The sequence below is a fragment of the Meleagris gallopavo genome, chromosome 17 (assembly GCF_905368555.1).
Source record: "Meleagris gallopavo chromosome 17, MGAL_WU_HG_1.1, whole genome shotgun sequence".
Classification (NCBI taxonomy): Eukaryota; Metazoa; Chordata; class Aves; order Galliformes; family Phasianidae; genus Meleagris; species Meleagris gallopavo.
Window position 1 is genome coordinate 3306814 of NC_139420.1, and position 24071 is coordinate 3330884.

Below are 24071 nucleotides of genomic sequence, written 5' to 3' on the forward strand. Positions count from 1 at the left end.
GTATGGATTAAAGATTTTTGTCCCATTTTTCTCTCTTCCAGGAGAGGGCAGTGACAATACATCAGTCATTTTGCAATGTTATCTTTAAAAAGTGAAAGTGGGTTTCCTTCAAGATGGTAGACCTTGTGAGAGACCTATCTAAAACACTGAGTACTGAGATGGATTTTAATAAATGAGTTAAAGTGTAACATGTAGAAAATAAAGTAGATGGATTGACACTGAAATCTGAGCTACTCAGGTATCTGGTAATTTGTGTGGAATGCAAATCCTAATCTATGGAACCTAATGTTAAAAATCCCTGGCACTGGCATCTGAGTAAGTGGGGAAAAGGAGTCTGTGATTGTTATCTTCTAATTAGAGTTAAAATACTGCCTTTTTCCTTCAAGCCATTATTGCCCCATTTTCCTGCAAAATATAATTCAAATAAATTAATTCAGATATTCTTTTTTGCACCACTGCTGAAAAGCAGCATTTGCATCTCTGAATCCTGTGGCACACAAATGTTTTCCTTTGAAAGGCCATCAGTGCAAAATGGAATGATGGATTTTATACTGGATCCAATGTATGATGTGAATCCTTGCATGATTTATTGTCTTAAAAATGGATATCCTGTAATCTGAAATATGTTCAGAAAGTGGTAAAAATCACTGTGCAATCTAGCAGGTGTCATCAGTGGAATATTTTGAGATGTTGGCTTGTTTCACCAATAAAAGTATTTCATTATATACTTCAAAATCACTTACGAGGAAATAGCATTTCTTTTGAAATGCATTATGCAATTATCAAAGGCAAAGTTTGAGTCCAAAAAATTCCAATATCATGGAGAAATTAGGGTTGATTACTATGCAGGTAGTGATCTTTTCTAAAAAGTGATGGAATGAGCAGCACCAGCAACAGGATACATTTGTTCTTAGCCTGCTGCTTCTGAGTCTAAACCAGAGATTCATACCCTTCAGATATTTAAGGACTGTTATAATAGGGTCGCTGATGGAAACAGTTAATATAATTTATCTTGCAATTCCATCCATTTCAAACATCTGGCTTATTGCAAGATAGCTCTTTAAATATCTTTATCTCAAAATATTATTTAATCCATATAAGCATGTGATATTCTGTCCTCTCTAGTTATGGGATGGTGTTTTGTGTGACAGGAAGGTAATTTAGTAAATGAACAGAATGGAAATATTCTCTATTGTGTGTTTGAGGCATATACAGGCTTGTGAAAAGGGGGGGAACAGACAAAGAGTGGCAGAGTGGACAGCCCTTGCACATCTTGCTGGTATGTTGTTGGCATGTGATTCATGCTATCTGTCCTTTCCTATAGGAAGAATTTACTGTAAGTTCTCAGTCTTCTTGTGTTTCTTACGGTGTCAAACAGAATAAATTGCGTGCAAAGAATCTGTAATTTCTGTAGATTTCAAACTAGAGGGACACGAGTGTATTTAGTTTAATTAAAGGGACTAAAAGCCAGGAAGGAAGGGAGATTATCTAGCAAGAACACTTAATCTGCTGAGATATTGTACTGTTGATAGCAGCCAGTTAAAAGATGCAGCAGGTTCTGGAAAATTTTTTGCAACGTGTTTTTGCAATGTGCTTTACCATACTTGCAGCTGCTTCTCCTCCCATTTTCTTTTTCTTCTTCTCTATTTCTTTAGAAATGCTCACAAAAACGATGCGTAGTTCCATCTACTGCTCGTTGTTCTGTCATTTGATTTGAAATTATTATTTTCATCACTTTTTTGGCAGCTATTAAGAGTTCGACTTTCTCTTCTGTGCCTGTGTCCCATGACAGACCACACAAGTAAGAGGTTAGAGATCACCTTGTGCAGCCTGACTCAGATGTCATTAAAATGTCATGTTTTAATACTCTTTGCCTTCACGTTTTCGTGAATATTTTCATTTTCCTATGTTGTACATGCTCAGCTGTCTCAGAGTTCTCAACCTGCAATTACAGCTCTCCCTTGTAAGTATTTAAATGGCAGCTCAGCTTTCAGACAGAGTACACCGATGCCAAAGATCAGGCCTTCTGACCTTGTCCGAATTTGCTCAGTGAAATAGGATTCCTTTGGTCTTGGGGTGTTATTGTTTACTTATTTGTTATTGTTTTTCTATTTGAAGAAGTTGTTTGCAGGTGGAGCGGGTGTTGGCACTTCTCATTCTTATTGCTGATTTGCTTTTCATACGTTTATTCTACTGGCTCATAAACATCACTTGAAAACTTTATCAGTTCAAATGATGCTAGAAAGTTCTATTAGTTATGCATGAGAAAATAAAAAATATAATTAAAGTAATATATCATTTTGATTCTTTATTAAGAAATCACGAGAAATTTCTCTATCTGTAACAGGATAATTTTAAGCAAACAAAACAGAAGAGGAAATATGCCTGGACCAATGGGAAAACTTGCTGCTCTAGATTTATATATTTGATGTTTCATAGCCTTCTGCTTTCCTAAGAGATCAGTTCCTGCTTGCACATCAAAAAACTTAAGAATAATTTAAAAGCAAAGAGTACAGTAACAATAGCTGCTTACTTCATGGATAGAAAAGGGCAGATTTTGTCCTTGGCATGGCAGAGATTTTGCCCTAATCTGAGCTTGAAAGTGAGTTTTGATGATCACAGATTTGGAGAGAAAGGAGTAAGATTAAGGAAAAAAAAAAGTCAATGTGTGGGTGTAAAGTAGAAGGAAAAGCCGAAATAACTCCCAAACTGTAAGATCTAATGATCTAATCTGTAACATTCAACTGGATCATCTGTAATGATCTAATGATCAGGAGGATATTATGGCCGTGCTGTCTGCTGTATTGCAATAATGATGAAACATAAAAAAAGCTTTTGGCTCTCTTATTTCAAATATAAGTATTAAAGAAAAGAATTCATACAGAGGAGCTAGTTCAAAGACAGACAAAGGCTATTATTGGTCATTCCAATTTTCCCAGGCCACTGAAGACCAACACTTGGCCTTTGTGTGCTCAGTTGAGGAGTTCAAATATTTAGAAGTTGATCTTAGCAACTTCTTAGGAACAGAGACAGGTCCTCTCCTGGCTGTGATCACATGCTCACCCAATAAGAAGGATTCTGCAGGTTAATGGAGAAATGTAGAACTTCACTGGAATAGTACTGTTGTTGCAAAATTATTATTAATCTTTTCTATTAAAATACCAAACATCAAAAACACGGTGTTACGTTAGGTGTTGATATTGAGCAATTACTTATCGATGCTCTTCTGTTTAGAGGGAGGTCCAATAGGTGTTCCTCACCTTTTGAATGCTTATCTGTTAATAAATTTCTGGAGTGAATGTTTAGCTAGCGATTCCGCTGACACATATTCAGAGGTAATGTTCTTGAAAAGTACAAGCACTGCTCAGCAAGAACGTTTACATCTGGTTTACATCTGTGTTATCAGCATTATTTTAATCCAAAATCCAAAACACAGCATCATTCCAAAACACAGCATCATTTCACCTGCTAGGAAGAAAACTATTCTAGCCAAAACCAGGACATATATATATTTAAAAGGAAGTACTGCTTGCAATTCTTAGAGTAGAGATTAAGGCCTGCCAAATGCAATGAAAGCTCTTGTACTGGCCCTATGGTCTTGCAAGTTGCTTTCTTTTTAGTTTCTGTGCATCCATAAATTAATGGACGTAGCTATAGAATTGATTAAAGAAGGAACATAATTAAAGGTTGTAATTTTAAAAAATGGAGAAAATTTGTCTTTTCTAATAAGATTAAAGACCAGGTAGCGTGATCTTGCTAATTGATTGTTTTGTGACTTTCAAATATGAAGTAATAGTACAAAACTAGTGATTGTTTAATCCACCAGGAAACTCTCAAATCACGGGTCAAATACCATCAAAATATTTCTCTATTCTCAGTTGAAATAAGGGTGGAGGTACTACTTAACTTAATACCAGAATATTAAAACAAACATATGTTGCATGGGTTGAAAGGATATCAGGAGCTGGATTTTCCAGATGGTATTTGAGATATTTTGTGAGGACAAACTAACCATTGCTGGTGCCAAACCTGCTACTTAGGCCATTTCTAAGATCATCATGGCTACCTCAGACAAGACTCCATATTTCTTTCTCCCCACACAGATTTTTTTTTTTTTTTTTTAATAACAGCTCCATGTTTCTAGTGAATATTACACTGATGTTCCTCACCAATTAATCACCTGTGTTGTTTTTCCTCTTATATTCCAGTCTGAGAAAATATATCCTCTCATTTCCTGTAGCCAAGTACAGTTCATAGAGTGCAAGATCAAGGAGTAGTGTAACTGAAGAGCAGAATGCATTCAGAATTAGAAAAAATAGGTATGCATTGTTGTGGTTAACAAGTTCAAACCCGAAATGCTTGCTGTTTTTCTTTTTGAATCCTTCGATTAACAGTGAGCATGTTATTGAAAAGAGGTAATAATTTTGCAAGCGATTAAAGGATTTTTTCCTCCTCAAACAGCTATTTTTCATAATTCCTTAAGGCTTGCTTCTTAGAAGATAGCAGCATTGTGAAATCCTTTCCCTCTTGTAGAAAGCATGTTCCCTCTTCTTCAGTCTCTCCCCTGTTGCTGTCCATGTAACTTATAGTTAACCTCAGTTATCCTCCTGTGTCTTTGGCCATGTAGAGCAGCTGATTTAGATAAGAATTGGTGGTAGAAAAGAGTTGTAATAAGTACTGGCTTTTTTGTGTTGAAAAACTAAAAACAAAAATAATTGCAAAATGTATAGAATGTTGTTTTATTTTTTATTTCTTGTTTTTTTTCTGGTGGCAAGCCAGTCCAAAGAGCACAGTGTGTATATATGTGTGGTGTTTGGAAAGGTGGCTGCCTGCAGCCAAATTACTGCACTGTGACCCTGTCAGATCTTATAAACTACACAAGGTTATGAATGTGTAGGAAAATAAGGAACCACCCCCAGAAGCTGCAGACCGTTGTGCTGAAAAAATTATAGCATTCAGTGTTTCCTGGGGCTTTGGTTTTAGATCAGTACCAGTACTTCGCTGCAAATCTGGGAGGAACTGTTGGGTTCTTCTGGAAGTAGTGGTGGTATTGTTTTTTAGGTAAGATGCAGTACCCTGGTATTGTTTTTTTTATGGTCATAAAGATGCTATTGCTCTTTGCATGTAATATTGTGCTTGTTTCAGTGCTGGAATGGTAATTCATCAGACTTATTATGCAGACTTTCATCAAATCAAACTGCAGTAATTTCAAATTGTTTTGGTTGACTGCAGTCTATTTTTGCTTTCACTGGCCATAAGATTCAGAAATTGTATTTCCTGGCATTTTGCAAGAACCACTGGGTTTTACATCAGCCATGCTCATTGAGCAGCATTTCAATCATGAACAAAATGAATTGTGTTTCTATAAGAAATTTTACGTGAAAGCAGTTTTCTTTTCACCCAAGTGAATGGGTGCTATGAAGAGGTATAGATACGTGTTATTCCATCAGTCCTGTGACGTCTATATGGAATGGGGAGGTATGTTATACCACCTACTTAAATGCGGATCTCACCTAGTTCTGAAAATGAAGTGTTTCCCCTCTGGAAAGACGAGAATTTCAGAAGACCTTGGCATTACTGTAACAAAATGGGATGGAGCCCTTTGGCTGTGTTTTGACTGAAAATCCTGCATTTGCATGCCAAGCTTTGAGCACGTGAGAAACTCTTCTGTTCTAGTGCAGCAGTGAGCCCTCATCTTCAAGGCCTTTGCCTGTAAAATATTCTACTAGCCAATGATGCAGTCCTTGTGGTGTTCTATTACTGGCAGGTGTGACTATGCTTTGCTTCATTTGTTTTTGTTTTTAAGAAATAATGTGCCCTCTGAAAAGTGAACTTTGATAAACTCATCGATCACACCAAGTGACCTTCTCTAAACATGTATTTCCTTAACAAAATATACTTGTTATGAAACAGAGTTCTTTAGCAGTAAGCTTGCACCTTAATGAGTCATTCAGATAAACAGGTTCCAGTGAAGATTGAATTACAATGCTATTCAGCTGACACAAAGCAACCACTAGTTCTTCTCAGGAAACTCATGAATAAATAAAAGATGCTTTGCTGTCAGGCCCAAGTCTAACAAAAATGTAAGGGTTCATGCTCTTCAGTGTGATTTCCATGCTCTACGAGTACAGCCTTGATGTTACCTTCAGAATTAGGTTGGTGATGAAGATATTTGGCATTATGTAAGTAAAGACATTTAAACATAGATAGAAATGTGGGGGTATGAGTGGAAGTATCTATCATTAACTCAGAACAATCTGTTGGATAATAACCTATGATATTTAGCTTGTGCATATATGGCACAATTCATATGCCTTGCCATTTTGCATGTGGAGGGGCCATATACAAGATTATTTTTAGAATTCAATTTTAGTGAAAAATAAGATGTTTAAAATATTTCAAAGGACTTATTTATGCTTACCATCTACCAAAGCCAATGAATTTCTTGCAGAATGTTATCCATTCTGTTGCTGCCTTGTTTGTTTTTTTTTATCATCATTTCAGACCAGAGATGTTTATCTTTACACTTACATTTTGTGTTCATTTTGTAATTACTGTTGAATAGTCAGTCTCTAATGTATGTAATGAATAATGTGCTGCACGTGTGTTAATTCAAGGGATAGCCTGTTGAATATGCATACAAATCTACTGTACCCATGCACTGCTCAAATACAGTGATGGTCATTGTGCATATTTTGGAAGTACTCTACTGAACTGAAGTTTTAGAGGTGATTTAACCATACCAGTGAAAGAACACTTTAATTACAGTGTTGTAAGTTGCATCTCGTTATTTATTTTTTTTTTAACATACCTATTTCTGATCCGTTTCTAGTGAAAAGAGCTCCAGCTCACCTATATGTTACTATCCATGAAGTGGATAATCCCATAGATATCCTTATATTGTCAACTTTGACACTGACACACTAGCAAGCCAAATTCTGGGAATAAGAGAAACAAATTTATTGTATTTGTTTTGCTAGTTTTTACATTGAGCTGATCTGTTTGAAATTATCATGGTACTGATACTGAGTCTTGTCTATTCCAGAAATTAATCGTCTTTATAGTGTTGTTTTGTAATTGTAGTTTTCCTGTTGGTAAGAAAAGAAAATGCTAAGCAATGGATTAAATATTTTTGAAATAGCACCAAATTCTCTAAAGATTGGGCAGAAACATGTGCCTCTTCAAATTATATTTCCTTGAAAATGTAGTGTGTTTGTCTTTGGAAAGGATTTTGAGAATGTTGTTGTTGCTGGCTCCTTCCAAAAAACTTTAAAATATCAAACCTAAAGATGCCTCCGAAGTGCTTGTAGGTGAGCTGACCAAAAAATAAAAAAAAAAAAGCAAAAAAAAAAAAAAAAAGCACAACACGGGGTTTCTAATGGTACTTTGTATAAGGCTGATGTCAGACTTCAGTCTTTTTGCTTGCCCTGACATTGTCTTTAGTGCATTATTTCTATTATCCCTTTCAAGAAGTTTTCAGGGTAACTAGAAGTGAAAAACATGTTAATGAAACACACTGTTGTAAGAAGGGTAAGTGCTAGTCAGCTCATGCAAACACAGTTTAAACAAACTGGTCACTTATTTGTTTTGTTTCTTTGTACACAGTTTGGAAATGATCCATCATGCCTGCAGTCTGCAACTTCAGCGAGCACATCTGATCAGGTTGAGTTTATAGAAGAGACCCAGATTTCTAAGTCTCATGTCTCCACATTAAATCAAGAGGATCATCACTGGCTGTTTTCAGTAAGTTCTGTCTCTTTCTCTTCCTTGCATGAGTTCTAGCGACAGGGGATTGGAGATCTTTTGAGGGAAGGAGGGTTTAGCTCCACCATCTTCATAGCATTAAATGTTGTACTAATTTCTTAGAATATTGTAGATACATAGAGTACATAAGTAATATAAATGTGTACTTAGGATATAATTTTAAATTTGAAAGGAGAATTTAGGAAAGGAAAATGTGATATAAATAGAAATTGGAGTTTTCCATTCTGTATACATGCACACAAAATTGCAAGGTCCAGTGCTGGAGGGTTGTGCTCAGAACAGTCCAGTCTGCTCTGGCATATACATATATATGGACACTTGATTCTGAATATCAGCAGATTTTTCTGATTGGACTTCCGTGTGCTTGTATGTGTTCTAATTATCAAGCACCTTTTGCAGTTGAAGCACAAAAAAACATATCAGAGGTTCTTTGGATATAATAACTATAGGATTGTGTTGATGTACCGTAAGGTATTGGGATATGGCTCAAATACAGGGTCTTGGTTTCTTCTCAGATAAAATACTATTATGTAAGTACAAACATCTTTGAATACATGAAGGGGCAAATTTCTTTTTAAATTCAGAGTTGTAATGGAACACTACATTCTGTTTTCTGTAATTAACAGCTGTTTTATCTGCTTTTGCTTTTATTACATGAAGTATTTTCTGCTTTTTGGAATGTAAAATTATAATGTGTTTTTTTTCTGTTTTTTGGGAGAGAGGAGGAGGTTGACTTAATAATGAAAACAAAAGTATTGAGAAGAAGGGAGACAAACTTTCTGAAGTTTCTGTAGATGGTACATTGAACTAGTTGTCTTGAGCTGAATTTTGCAGTCTGTTTTCAGCAGTAAGTGCAGCTCTGCATGTAGAGACCTACTGTGTACACGGCTAAAAGCTTGTCAATTGCCTGAGATAGCTAAGCCACAATTTCGTGGTTTTCCTTGTCATAGAAATGCTTGCTTAATCAGGGTACTTCTTCCCCTGTCCACCCCAGCATTATTTTTAGCATAGGTCACTGCCTTATGCAATTCCCTGTGCAGCTGCAGAATCAGTTGTAACGGCACAACTGAGAACTGTGGCATGCCTGTGGGAGGGAGCAGTGGGCAGGTGTTTGGTGTTCATGCTACTTCCTGAAGAAACAAATCCTGGGCATTTAATAGTAAGTTCTAATAATAATGGAGATAATGAAAATTATTATTGGAAATTCAAGAATTTCAGGAACTGTGCATATTTTCTATATTACTTTGGAAACACTACAAAAAGTCCTAAGACACTTAAATCAGTGACACAGTGTAGGAAAAGCTTTTGATAAGTTTGGATCTCTAGATTGGCTATTCTTTGTTTTTTTTGTTTTGTTGATGTGCAAACAGAACAATTGCTTCTGAATGCAAAGCAACGTGAAACTTTGTGACTTGGCAAGGAAACATCTATCATCTATTAGAGATTTACTTTTTTTGCCAACAGCTAAGCCAAGTTGTACTCCAAATTTTCTCTTTATCAAGAGCATAGTGTCAGATATTCATTTACACATACTAGTTCAGGATGAGTTCAAGATGAAGTAGCTTACATCATTCCTGTTCTTTGTGTTCAGAATTACCTGAAACAGAGTAAACTGAAAGTTCCAGAGCTTCCATTTAGGCATGTACTTGAGGGATTTGTTTCTCAGCCTGAAGCAGGTAGATATATTTATATTTTTTTTTCAGATAAATACTCTCTTCAAGTGAGATAGGAGAGCATTGTTTGCTGGTGCTAAGCCAATTATACATCTTAAAATTCAGTTTGCAAAGCAGAACCTCAACATTGAAACTTGTTCCCTAGATCTCTTTGTGTCCCAACATTAGCAACTGTTGCTCTTAATTCTTTCAAAATATAACAGATAATTTTATTAGTCTTGAGTTACTCTTTATCGCAGCAAACGTATTTGGTATGGTGGTGCCTCTTGAGTGACGTGTAAGTAATGACTGTCTCGATATGTTCTGCACAAAAACAGAAGACTGTGTGTTCAGGGATAATGTAGTGCACTTATTATTCTTCAAAAAAAATGTTTCCTAATGGATGGCTAGTGAATACAGGGCCAAATGTTGTGCAGAGATGCACAGTGAAAGCAAAATAAACGATAGACTGGCTGCAGCAAAAGAAATTTTTATTAGATCTAAGCAAAATGTTCTTTCATCATCATTAGGTGATGGGCAAACACCAGGAAAACTGACAGAAAGAGCAGTAGGACAATAACAGTGAGAGCAGTAGGTACCTTGATGGCAGGATTACGGTTTCCTAACAAAATACTGAACAATGTTTCTTTCATAGTATATTTATTTGCAGTACTTTGGGGCTCATTTTAAGTTATGTTCACTCCTATTCACTGTTTATTTGCAAATATAATACTTATAATTAAATAATTATAATTTATAATATGAATAATTTATTATACTATAAATAAATTTATTTATATCAGAAGGATTTTTAGAAGAAGTGCAATTCTTCTACTGTATGATTAGGCAATGGCTTCACTGCTAGAGGAAAATCCTGTATTTTAGTAAATGAAGACAAAAAAAATATATATATATATTTATATATATATAATATATAAAAAATATATTATATATATATATATATATTTAATCTACATACAAATGTTTTTTTTTGTCATTAGCTTTCTGCATACATAAATATAGCAGACTCACACCAGTTACCTGTTAGTTACCAGGCAACAGCAGCATTTGACACTACCTGCAGCTGCAGTGAAAGACGTGCAGGTCCTTGATTGTAAATTAAAGGGCTCTGAATGTTGAACTAAGGTTGATAAAAAGGGCATTAGTGCAAATACAATGCCATTTTCACCATGGTAGCAATGTGTCAGCAGAGTTTCTCTAACAGCATCAGTTTGCTGAGATATAACCATCTTGGACACGTTCATGGTGGAAAAATTGTAATTACTGTATTCTTCAGTGGTACAGTTTTCTCTGAAGTAAGCTGTATTCTATGTAAGCCTTTTGCCTCTGTGCAAAGCGGGAATCTGTCATGATGCTTCTGAAATATTTTCTTGGATTCCTTGTTTAATGAGGTGAGTGCACTAGATGTTCATCATGTTAGGCAAAACCTGGGCTGAAAGGAAAAAGAAAGATTTTTTTTTTTTTTTAATTCCTGAGTATTATGAGCATTCCTTGCTATTCAGAGGTACTTTGCAGTCTCTTAATGATGGCAGAGCAGTGAGGCTGGATATTAATGAGATAGTCAGAGTGATTCCGGTACAGTGCTGGAGTTCAGCCTAGCTGTCTGGCTCTCCTGCTATTGTATATGGAGGTGTGTGTGACTGTATATGCAGCATCCACTATACATAAATATATAAATATATACATATAAATGGCCACAGTTTATCTCCATGAGGAATATTTACTGAAATTGGTACACTACCTGTGACCTTGGTGTAGCTTATTTTGGGGAGGGGGGGCAGAAATTAGCCCCAACATATCTTGGGATGTTTTCTCATACTCCTTCCACATGCACACAACTGTTTGTGAAATACTTACGTTGCACTTAAAGAAAGCTTGACAGGTGATTTTCTGTGTTTAGGGGGAAGGTTGCAATCTAACTGCCTTTTTTCTTAAATCTACTGACAGTGAGATATCATTTTAGGATTTCACTGAATGTTCCTGTGAAGTTTCTGTACTGGTTAAGTTTTTACCTTCTTGAAAAAGCAATAGTTTCAGGCACATTCTGCCTGTTAGTTCACTGTTACCTGAAAGGCGGTGGGTGGACAAAGGAAATGAGTCCTGTCTAACAGAGCAAGGAGATAATGAGCTGTATAAATAATTAGCAGTACATTTTATACATGTGCTCATACAAAGCCAGAAGCACGTTGGCCTAAGATCTCAACGATGTAATTGAGATCACCAATTTCAGCAAGACAGATGATTTTCTCTGTGTAGCTCTTTAGAGTTCATAAAATGTTGAATGTGGTCATAAAGGAACAGAAGGTGATCCACAGCAAAGCGCACTACATTAAGACCACTAGTGGGCTTATTTTGAAATTTACTTCTTTTTATTTACTGTTACCTTCTGTAGCAATAGATGGCATGTTTCATATAGTTGCCATGAAAATTTGCAGATCACTTCTCACATGAAAGTCCAAGGGGAAAAAAAAAAGGGCATAAAAATGTAACGTATGAAAAAGGAACACAAATGTGAAATGTACTCTACCATCTGTATTGCTTCAGTTGACAGAAGATGAAATGCAATACTGGACACAGACTGGTCTTCCAGAGAAGACTGGGGGCTAATTTCAGTGGGAAATTGTTTTCTCCAAAAATCCAGGGCTATTATTTTTATTTTTATATATATATATTTTCATTTAGATAAGAAAGTAACTATGTAATATCTGTTAAGTATAGGATAACTCAATATCTCTTTACTAACAGTTTCCTAGTCTACCCTAGGCAGGCAGAACTTCCAAATGTTAAAAAGATGTTAGACTAGCAGTTATCATTGTATAATGAAACACATTTCTGGCCACACTGATTTGTTGTGTTTATGTAGCTGTATGACTAAGGCATGTGACTTTATTCTTAAGAATTCTGCCTGAGCTACTTCTGGTATTTTAAAATCCTGTGTTTGTATTTGTTTATTCATTTCTGTGCTAGCATTTTCTTCCCTAATTGCTGGCTGACTTGTGTACCGCTCAAAAAGGACCTTTGTTTTTTAAATTCATAGTTCAATTTTGTAGATGTGGACTGGTGATTTGAACAAGTGTCTCTGCCTGCTCTTTCAGATGTGATGCTTGTTTGTTGCAGCTTGTTCCAGTTAAGTAAGTACATTCTAGAATGATAATTCCCAATATTTTGGCCACGCTGCTCCTGAATTATATATGAAGTTTTGTAAATATAATGAAACTTGAGAGTTATATATCCATCTTGGGTAAGTTTATTCTGATCAAAGCGAACCTCTGCAGGAAGTATGTATTATTTCTGATGGGACACCCAATAAATGAAAACCACTTGCTTTCGAGAGAGGGGTGCTCAAGCCAAGGCAAGCCTAGTGACATTAGCTCAGCTCTTTATTAGATGAAAACAATCTATTCATTTAACTGCACACTTAAAATGCACGTGCTGTCTTTAGAATAATGTGTGCTGCAGAATTTAAATTGTGGGTTTTTTTTAAGGGTTCTGTGAAGCAGTTCATGGGGTGCAGACCAGTCCTAGAAATGCATCATTTTCTTAGATTACTCTCTCTGCAAGTAAAAACACGAAGTGAGGAAAGGACGTATGCCAGCCAAGTCAGGCTGTTAGTTTAGAGATATTATATGTATGTTGTGTTATTTTTTTCTCTCTCTCTTATGGATTTAAGTTAAGATAGACTGGAGGGAAGCTAGCCCAACTACTGCCCTGACAGCGCCTTGTTTTCTTTGTGGATTAACAGGGAACTCCAATCTGCAAGGCCGTCAATCCGGCCTGTTTTCATCAGCACTGGATCACTTTAAAAAGAAAAACAGTGCATGTGATTATCAAAAGCACTTCCATTTATAACACACTATGGCAATTCAGCTCAGATACCAGGAAATAGAAGTGTTATATATGAAAAGGATGTTAGAAGTAAAAATGTATAAAATGTAAAACATACACAAATGTAGCAGTAAAAAATAAGTTTGTCACTTTATCGAGATGTGAATACCTCCTGACACTTCAAGTGTAGGCAGTGATCCTTTTACTTAGCCTCTCTGTGGTAAGTACACATCACCAAAGACATCTGAGACGGCAGTCCAAAGAAGCAGCGATTAGCATATTTTAAAGTTTCCTGCACTGACTGCTTAAATAAATTTGCATTAATAGAAAGATGAGACTCTTCCTAATATTCTCTGTATGTCGAAGGCTAAAAATAGTTCTACCAGTACTGTGGTTGCAGTTCTTCTGCATTTTAACAGTTAGGGGGGAAAAAAAAACACCACTCTTGAAAGGTTATAATTAATGAGTTGTGTTGTTGTTTTTATAAGTCACCAAAATAACATGAAGAAATTGGGACAAGTAAGCTATTTTGTGCCTTTGGCATTTTGATGGTGAGCAGCCTAGCTTCCCACTTAAGCTGGGGGCGGGCTTTGCTGTTGCATGCTCTTAGCAGCTAGCCCTCTGCAACTGTTTAGAGAGGAACTGGTGGCATATATTTGAAGATAATAGTAGAGAAAGCAAATTCACTTCTGAATTTACAAAGCAAAGCATTGTTTGTTACTCTCTTGTGTTGTAAGGAAATCTAGCATGGTGCAACTTTATTTGAGAGACCATAAATTGTAATTAAATATTTGATCATACTAAAGTAAACTTTTACTAATAATTCAGAAAAAAAAAAAAGTGAGATTTGGGAACATCCATTTTCCTGTTGTGCTGAAAATAAATAAATAAATCACCTGTGCCACATAGGGTGGGTGTGCATGTGAGCTAAAGAGAAACCAAGCAGGGTGCTGATGTGTAAGTGGAGAACTCAGGATTCGATAAAGCGCTGAAGCTGTGTTGTGTGGAGGGGTTGTTTTAGGACTGCTAGTCACAGTAAGTACTGCCTGAGATAAGAAAGGGACATTCAGAAAGTAGAAACTGCTGTTTCCAATGCACTGCTGTATTTGCAAATGGTAGAATGATGGGCAGAGATATTATTATTAAAACAACTGTAAGTATTGGAGCCCACGAGTATTGTCAAACACATTAAGGACTCACTTTTGGTTTATACATTACATATAAGCTCAGTTGAGAAATACTTATTGCAGGAGAGACTTACTAGGAGAAAGAAGCTGTGGTTAAAAATCCAGCTTTTCCTTTTCTTTATGGAGATTCTCTATGCATTCTTTATTTCTTCTGTTTACCTCTTGTATTCAAACAGTTACAAGTGATCCCATCCACATTATTATATTTTACAAGTAGTTTACCATGTCTATGCACTTTTTTTCTTGTTTTGTTTTGTGGATGGGTGTTTTTTGAAAATAAGAATATAATAATTCTTTTTTCACATTTGATGCACACTCAAGTTTTGACATCATGGTATTCATGAATATAAATACTACAAGAATTTGCTATTAGCCAAAGATTTTGAGTGGCACAAACACCTCAGCAAACTTAAGCTCAGTATCTTTTAGCCGTGTACTACATCTCACTTTTGCACTAATTTCATCATTTTTAACCACGAGTTTCCTTTAACAGTGAAGATGCAGTGTGGTCTTCCAGGATAAGTGCATGTATCAGGAAGGAGTACATCTGTGTAATAGTCTTGTCCATACTTTTATACAATTTTATACAACAGCTTTATACAATGGCTGTTCTGAAAGTAATGCCTCTTGTTTTGTATGTTGGCCCATGATGTCAGAGGCAGGTGTTGGTGATATGGCTGTAAAGGCTGAACCTTTCCACCAGTATTCCATTAAATTTTGTTGCCACGTGACAGATGGCAGCAGATGGCAGTCTGCTCTCAGGTTGTTTGAGGGGAGAAAAAAAAAAAAAGAAAAAAAAAAAAAAAGGACAACAAACTGACAGTCCTTAGTGCTGCAAAAAGAATCATTTGGATGTACAAGTGGCATTGTGTCAGGTGTGATATAAATATGGATGGGCATCAGAAAAAGAGACAAAAGACGATTCATAATTTTAGGATAAAACAATGACAGTAGTAAAGTAGGTAAGCTGCTCTGATGGTTTTTCCCGAGGTATTCTGGCAACTGGTGGTTGTTTGCAGAGAGTTTGGAATATTTAGCCTAGCTAAACACAGAAACTTACTCATATTTTTTGGAATGGTTAGAGCCTCTGGGTTCATTCAAATGTGGCCTTGAAAACTCAAGGTAAGAGTTGTTATGCCACAATTTCTGGTATAACGTTTTCCATTTCAACACTTTGAACTGCAGTACTTCACTGGTTGGCTCCTAGCAGAGAATGTAGACTGATTTTATTTTTAAGATAATCAAGATCTTGTAAATCTCAGAATTCTGATGAAGGCTCAGATCATAGCATATTTTATCCTTATGTGACTTTGTTAATCTCTTTTTTTTTTTCTCCAGCTTGCTCCTATAGAAAGAGCTCTGTAGTCTATTGCCCACTGTGGGGAGAATTCTGAATAGAGATGAAAGTATATGTGTATTAAAACCTTTCATCTTTTTAAAATTAATTACTTTCCATATTTACACTGTGATTTGGAAAGAAAACAAAATATGCACACGCTGGTCTGTATTTACATGCTAGTCTTGGTATTATGAAGTAGTTTCTTCAGGAGATTTAGCTGAAAGAGGGAAGAGCCATATGTATGCATTGAACTTCAAATATATGGCCCATAGCTTTGTAATGTCAGCAGTAAGCTTCCTAGAGACAGTTCCTGACTATATATTGAGGGAGATCTTGGATTTGCTGGATGATGATTATATTATGGCTCTCTGAAACCTGTCTTTAGATGCAGCAGGCTCTGCAGCAATATTAGGCTCCAGAGCTCCCTACCAATTTTATAGCAAACTTGATTAAGTCATTAAATTGTAGATCATTGCTGACAGTAAATTAATTCTTAATCCAAGTCCTATTCTGCACTGCATTGAGAGACTTCTGCCAGGAGGCCAGTGGCTTGAAAATGGATAATTAAATTCTGCTGTAAGTATATTTTTTAATCCATCTTTCTCCTTTCAGGCGCTGGTGAACGAGTGAAAACCATTAATTAATACCTATATCATGGTTTAATGGTTTAAGCCCTGTTCCTGTCAGATTCTGAAATATAACCAAGTGGGGAATAAGTAGCATACAAACAAAGTTGTCAAAAATGTATTCATGAGAGATACTGTTTTTGTATTTCTGTAAGAAAAAAAAAAAAAACAAAAAAACCCAGCACATATATATAAATATGTACGGATATATGTATAGGTTACTTTGCTAATTTGGCAATATATTGATCTGGAGTTAATGTAGAAAAGAAAAGTTAGAGATAAAAGACACCTAAATACAGGAGAATTAATAACAGTGGCAGTGTGTGTTCTGGGTGCTTCTGCAATTATGTAATTAATCCTTTATGATGTTACTTTACTACTTCAAGTGGGAATACCAGCATGTTCATCATCTCTGGTGCACGTATCTATCTGCATTAGTTATCACACACAGTTTTTACTGGTTGTATTTGAACCAGGAAGCATTGTTTGGAGGTTTTATTTAGTAGTATAAGAAGAAATATGGAACTTTGTTTGCTCATTCTGTATCAGCACTATTCTCTCTCCGTTGCTCTGAAAACAAAACCCCTCAGTTTTCCAACTTTCTTTGTGTTGTTTTTTCATTTTCTTAGAGCTACAGGAGACTCCTGAAAGTTGGACAGCTATGACACTCATTGTTCAGATAAGGAAAGATACCTCCCTACATTCTCATTAGAGAGAGCAGCAAGCTTCAACACATTGTTTTTCTTTGGTAAATACAGTTTCTTATGTCTTAATAGCTTGGAAGTACTTCCAGCTCTCCACACTGGTTAAATTCTTTCATAGGGAATTTGACTTTCACTTAATTCGCCAAAGGAGTGAGAACACTCTCAGGGCTTAAGTAGAAAGACATACAGCAACGAGGAGGCCAAAATTTTAACATGTCCTTCTGAAAAAAATGTGCAAGAGACCAAGAAGAAAAGATATCTAGAGAAAGGATTGAGTTTGAGCAACTATGTCCACTTCTATCAGTTGTGTGTATGAGGTAGTGGTGGGTGTTGATGGTTATCTTCATTGCTTTCTAGTACTCTTCTTAAAATGTTTTGATTGTTTGAATTATTTGCTAGGAGCAAAGAAACAAGAAGCCTATGGGGATGTTATAACAACATTACTGTCTGGCTGTCTTTAGCCCTAAGTCAATATGAATTACATTGGAGGTGTCTCTTGGCAACCTAATAGCACTACCTTGGGCAGTGCTGTGGGCTATTAACTCTTTTGTGGCCAGCTGAGGTTTTTTTAAACAGATGTTTTAAAGTTTTGGCAGCAAACATGTCTGTGAAAGTGATCTGAAATGGTCATGTAACATAGAAGTTATCTGATAGTGACACCATGAGGAAATTTTCTGTTCTCTAGCAAAAATAATCATGAAAAAATAACCTAGTTCCATAAAAGTAATAATGCTGTATTTAATACACCTTTGCTTTCTAAGGTTAATATAGTTAATAAACCCAGAACAAGTATAGAATTAATTCGAAGGTCCAACAGAAGATTGGGTAAGTTGTTCAAGTTCTATTCAGGCAAAAGAGAGCCACAGAGAGACAAGGAGAACACAGATACAGCTTATCTCTCCTGGGCAGTATGCTGTATTTAATGATTTACAGTCTCAATTAAAGATCGTAGAATTGCAAAGTATTTGACATTTGAGGGAGTAGTAAAACTAAAACGAATTAATTGCTTGGAGAGAAAAGCTTTTAAGGTAAGGACAAAGTAATTGATAGCTGGCTTTGCACATGAGTAAAATGTGTTTACTTCATGTGAGGTTTTTTTTTTTTTTAAGTGTTTTCCATTAGAACTATGAAATGGTAGTGAGCAAACCTGTTATACTGCTGGTCTGTAGTAGCCTCATCGTTCTCCTAACTGACAAAATTCCACTAATTATAGGTATGGCAAGAACATACATGCGTGTGTGTGTATATATATATATATGTATAGTGTTTTTACATTATATATATAAAAAGAATTTTATGCTATAGAAGTATAAAATCATCCTATAAAATAAATAGTATATAATATATATGTATAAATGCATGCATATAAAGCTGTGTATGTTTAAATTTTACAGTCCAAGATTTGCTGCTTTGCTTTCCAGTATTATTAAAAATTTAACTGTGTTTCCAGCTGAGACACCTTGTCATTTTGAGAGCAATGTAAATGTTAGCAATTAAAAGCAGCTAAAAAGCGTGTTAAAAGTCATGTAATTTTTATAGACTGGCTGACTAAATAATGGATGCCTCCTAGATTTTCTAGGGAGCAAAAAGGTTATAAATTGTTTTACCATCCTAGAAATCCTGTTCTGACATATTTTGTGTATTTGAAAATTGAGTTGATTTTTTTGGAATGAAATTACAATAATCTTTGGTGAGTCCCATGATGCTGTATTATGCCTGCCATGAAGGATCTCTTATCTTTTTATGGATCTGAATGTGTAAGATTCCCAGAGACAGCTCAAGTAAAAGGAATGCACTGAAAAAGCATCTTAAAATATTAAGTTTTACATATGCTGCAGTGACCATAATGCCTACACTCTAACTACGTTCTACAGTGCTCAGAAATGAGTACTGTTTTTCTAGCAAAGAAAATTTAGATCTCGTTATTGCTTTCTTAGAGAATGATGAAAAACTAAGAAAACAAAATGCCCCCTTCCTTCTCTTTTCCTAAAAGTAAATGAATTAACCAATAAATAAGTCGCGGCTGCGTGATTGGGTCAAGAGAGTTTTACATGACAGGTGTGATGCAAGCTTTAAGTCAGTATTTCTTGACTGCACCACTGTTTTGTAGAGCTAAGCCCTTCTGCATGTACTTTACACACGGGCCTTATATGAGGCTAAGTTATGTAATCTTGTTAAAACACCAATACAGAAAATTTCCAGGAGTTGTCCCACTCCCTCCATCATGCCCCCTCCCAACTTTGTTGCTGTAATGATATTTTTAAGTTTTGTGGGCTTTTTAAACTTCAGTTTAAGAATTCTATTTCAATGCTATTTCTTGGATTCAAACCTTGTGAGTGCAGCTTCTTGTCACATGAATAAAATGAGATTGACAGATGAGCTGGGACATACGTACAGTCACCCTTTTCAAGATCTTGATTATTCAGATTCTGGAAATAGTTTTCCTGAAATAGGACTGCATCTTTATCTATAAAATGAATAAGACTGCAGTCCTCCCATGTAACAGCATTTTTAGTGCATTACCATATAATTAAATTTAAAAGCAAGACAAGCCTTCAAGTGTGGTTGGGAAATCTTTAACTCCAGGAAAAGGTAGCACCATATTTAGTCAAGTATAAGGAGTAGCTGGGAAGGCACTGTAAAAAAAATTTTGTTCAGCCACGCTGAAGTAACTGAACACCATGGAGTTCAGAGTATCTAGGTTCAATATTTTATCTCATATAAAATAAAACAAATATATAAAACAAAAATAAATCAAGAAGTAGAAAAAAGTTTTGCTGTTGTAAAATACTGATGAAATAAGAAGCTACAGAAGCCCTGTAATAATGTGTTCGTTGTAATTTTCCAAAGCCAAGTTGCCAACTGTGATCTGTGAATCATTAGGAATCCTCTGGGCATGTTGCTGACTTCTTGTCAACGGTTTACGGGCTGGTTCGGCCCGGTTCCGTGACTAGAAGGGCGGAGGGATCCGCGGATCCGCGCCCCCGGAAAAAAAAAGAAAATAAGGGACCCCGAAATAATTGAAAACAGTGGCAACAATCTGAGGTAAAACAAAGTAATTTACTAAATATGGTATCAACAGAATTTTATAAGGAGAGAGAATGTGAAATTGATAGTGGATCGGCCTTACCACAACGCTGAGATGAGAAGCGCAGGCAGAGAAGCGCAGGCGAGAAGCGCAGGCAGAGAAGCGCAAGCGAAGCAGCGCAGGCAGAGAAGCGCAAGCGAAGCAGCGCAGGCAGAGAAGAGAGCATCAGGTGACCTTGCCGGGAGTTATATCTCCTCGCTGACCGCAAAGCCCCCTGGGGAAACGTAGCTGCTCTTCTCCGCTGGACAGGCACCCGGAACTTGAGCATCAGCAGTCAAACCCCCAGTACATTGCATGATGTTATGATGTGGAACACCGATAATGAAAAATCATGAAACCATGACATTCCACCCCTTATTCCACATCACTACATCATGCTTAATATAGACAAACAAAATATAAACACACGCACTAGGAATTACTGACTGCACTCCCTCAACATCAAGTTCCCTTGCGGTACACATTGAACATCCCCGTTTTCCTGCATCACCCACCAAGTGGACCCAGGTCCCTGGGCAAAAACAGTTCCACGAAGAGGTTTGTCCTTCTCAGAGGCTGGAATAACCCAAACTGCCTTTCCCAACATATTCTTTACATGTACAACAGGGACTTTATCTCCCTCTACGGTATGTAGGGAGCTGGACTGGGTTGGACCACCACGATTGATAGATCCTCTGGTATTGACTAACCAGGTGGCTTCTGCCAAATGCTTCTCCCAGTGCTTAAATGTACCGCCTCCCATTGCTTTCAGCATAGTTTTTAACAACCCATTGTATCGTTCAATCTTACCTGAGGCCGGTGCATGGTAGGGAATATGGTAAATCCACTCAATACCATGACCTTTAGCCCAGGTACCTACAAGAGAATTTTTAAAATGAGTCCCATTATCTGACTCAATTCTTTCTGGGGTACCATGTCGCCACAGGACTTGTGTCTCAAGACCTAGTATGGTATTTCGGGCGGTAGCGTGGGGTACTGCATAGGTTTCAAGCCACCCAGTTGTTGCCTCCACCATGGTGAGCACATAACGCTTACCATTACGAGATCGTGGCAAGGTGATATAATCAACCTGCCATGCCTCCCCATATTTGTACTTTTGCCATCGCCCTTCCTCCCAGAGAGGTTTCATTCTCTTGGCTTGTTTAATTGTGGCACACGTGTCACAGTCGTGAATGATTTGCACAATAGCATCCATAGTTAAATCCACCCCTCGGTCTCTAGCCCACTTATATGTCGCATCTCTCCCTTGATGGCCTGAGGTCTCATGGGCCCATCGGGCTAGAAATAATTCACCCTTGTTCTGCCAGTCCAGATCTATTTGGGCCACCTCAATTCTGGCAGCTCTGTCTACCTGATGGTTATTTTGCTGCTCTTCAGTAGCCCTATTCTTGGGCACATGGGCATCTACGTGACGCACCTTTATAACCATATTCTTTATTCGGGCAGCAATATCTTTCCACAGGTCAGCAGCCCAAATAGGTTTACCCTTTCTTTGCCAGTTGTTTTGCTCCCACTGCTGTAACCACCCCCATAGAGCATTTGCCACCATCCACGAGTCAGTGTAAACATAAAGCATTGGCCACCTCTCCCGTTCAGCAACATCCAAGGCCAGTTGGACAGCCTTTACCTCTGCAAATTGGCTCGATTCTCCTTTTCCTTCAGTGGCCTCTGCAACTTGTCGTGTGGGGCTCCACACAGCGGCTTTCCATCTGCGGTGTTTCCCCACAATACAACACGATCCATCTGTGAATAGGGCATATGTCTTCTCATTTTCGGGTAGTTCATTATATGGTGGGGCCTCTTTAGCACGTGATATCTCTTCTGCTGGCGGTGTTCCAAACTTTTTGCCTTCAGGCCAGTCCATGATCACCTCTAGGATTCCTGGACGGTTGAGATTCCCCATCCGCGCTCGCTGCGTAATCAGCGCAATCCACTTACTCCAAGTGGCATCAGTAGCATGATGGGTGGAGGGACCCTTTCCCTTGAACATCCAGTTCAGCACTGGCAGTCGAGGTGCCAGAAGGAGCTGTGTTTCTGTACCGATTACTTCGGAAGCAGCCCGAACCCCCTCATACGCGGCTAAGATCTCCTTCTCAGTTGGAGTGTAGCACTCTTCAGACCCTCTGTACGCCCGACTCCAGAATCCCAGGGGTCGGCCTCGGGTCTCTCCTGAAGCTCTTTGCCACAAACTCCAAGTGGGACCTTTCTCTCCAGCAGCAGTGTAGAGGATGTTCTTCGCATCCTGTTCCATCCGTACTGGCCCCAGGGCCACGGCACGGGCTATCTCTTGTTTAATCTGCTCAAAAGCCTGCTGCTGCTCAGGACCCCACATAAAATCATTCTTCTTCCGTGTCACCTGATAAAGGGGGCTTACAATGAGGCTGTAGTTTGGAACATGCATTCTCCAAAAACCCACTACACCCAGGAACGATTGTGTCTCTTTCTTATTAGTGGGTGGAGACATGGCACTGATTTTGTTGATCACATCTGTTGGGATGTGACGACGGCCATCTTGCCACTTTATACCTAGGAACTGAATTTCCTGGGCAGGCCCTTTCACTTTGCTTCGCTTAATAGCGAAACCAGCACGCAGAAGGATCTGGATTATTTGCTCTCCTTTCTCAAAAACTTCCTTTGCTGTGTTGCCCCACACGATGATGTCATCAATATACTGTAAGTGCTCAGGAGCACCTCCCTGTTCCAGTGCAGCTTGGATCAACCCATGGCAAATGGTTGGGCTATGTTTCCACCCCTGGGGCAAACGATTCCAGGTATACTGAATGCCCCTCCAGGTGAAAGCAAACTGTGGCCTAGATTCTTTGGTCAAAGGAATGGAGAAAAAGGCGTTAGCAATATCAATGGTGGCGTACCATTTGGCTGCCTTTGACTCCAATTCATATTGGAGTTCTAACATATCTGGCACAGCAGCACTCAATGGGGGTGTGACTTCATTCAGGCCACGGTAGTCCACCGTCAGCCTCCATTCTCCACTGGCTTTACGCACTGGCCATATGGGGCTGTTAAAAGGTGAGTGAGTCTTGCTAATCACTCCCTGATTCTCTAGTTGGTGAATCAGCTTCTGAATGGGGAGCAAGGAATCCCTGTTGGTGCGGTACTGCCGTCTGTGCACCGTTTTTGTAGCAATCGGTACTTGTTGCTCTTTCACTCGTAGCAACCCCACGGCAGATGGATCTTCTGACAGGCCAGGCAAAATAGACAACTGCTTAACACCTTCTGTGTCTACAGCAGCTATTCCAAAGGCCCATCGATACCCTTTGGGATCCTTAAAATATCCCCTTCTGAGGTAATCAATACCAAGTATGCATGGAGCCCCTGGGCCAGTCGCAATAGGGTGCTTCTGCCAGTCTTTACCAGTGAGGCTGATTTCGGCCTCCAACATAGTCAGCTCTTGGGAACCTCCAGTCACCCCATGAATATAAATTGATTTTGTCCCTTGGTGACTCGAGGGCATTAGAGTGCACTGTGCACCAGTATCCACCAGGGCCTTATATTTTCGTGATTCTGATGTGCCAGGCCATCTAATCCACACAGTCCAATAAACTCTATTATCCCTTTCCCCCCCCTGGCTGGGGGCAGGGCCCCTCTATTTGTTACCTTCATTGTCTGCAGCAACTGGAGCAATCACCTTTTTGGAGAAGTTCACCTTGGTGGTTGATTTGTCTTGTAACTCTCTTACCCGTGCTTGAAGTACAGGAGTAGGTTGTTTATGCCACTCCTTCATATCTTCTCCATGGTCACGTAGGTAATGCCACAAGGCAAAACGTGATGTGGTCTTACTGTTGTCACTTGCTCGAGCAGGAGAACGTCTTCTTTTGATGGCTGAGACATTAGATGCCACCGGCTG

At 38.0% G+C, this 24071-nt stretch overlaps 2 protein-coding genes across 2 annotated transcripts in view; one reads left to right on the top strand and one right to left on the bottom strand.

The window, feature by feature from the left end:
- The window catches only part of RIMBP2 (RIMS binding protein 2), a 116771-nt gene that overhangs the window by 17512 nt on the left and 75188 nt on the right, over nucleotides 1-24071 (top strand). Inside the window, exon 3 of the mRNA XM_085238704.1 lies at nucleotides 7606-7743. Within this exon, the coding sequence (XP_085094830.1) occupies nucleotides 7606-7743 (138 nt within the window). The remainder of the gene's footprint in view (nucleotides 1-7605; nucleotides 7744-24071) is intronic.
- On the bottom strand, nucleotides 10823-23678 carry LOC146543166 (uncharacterized). Its single transcript, XM_085238706.1, has 2 exons — nucleotides 20996-23678; nucleotides 10823-10869 (listed from the first exon to the last, which is right to left on the bottom strand). Exons 1-2 carry the CDS (start codon nucleotides 23676-23678, stop codon nucleotides 10838-10840), a joined length of 2715 nt encoding a protein of 904 aa, XP_085094832.1. The 3' UTR covers nucleotides 10823-10837.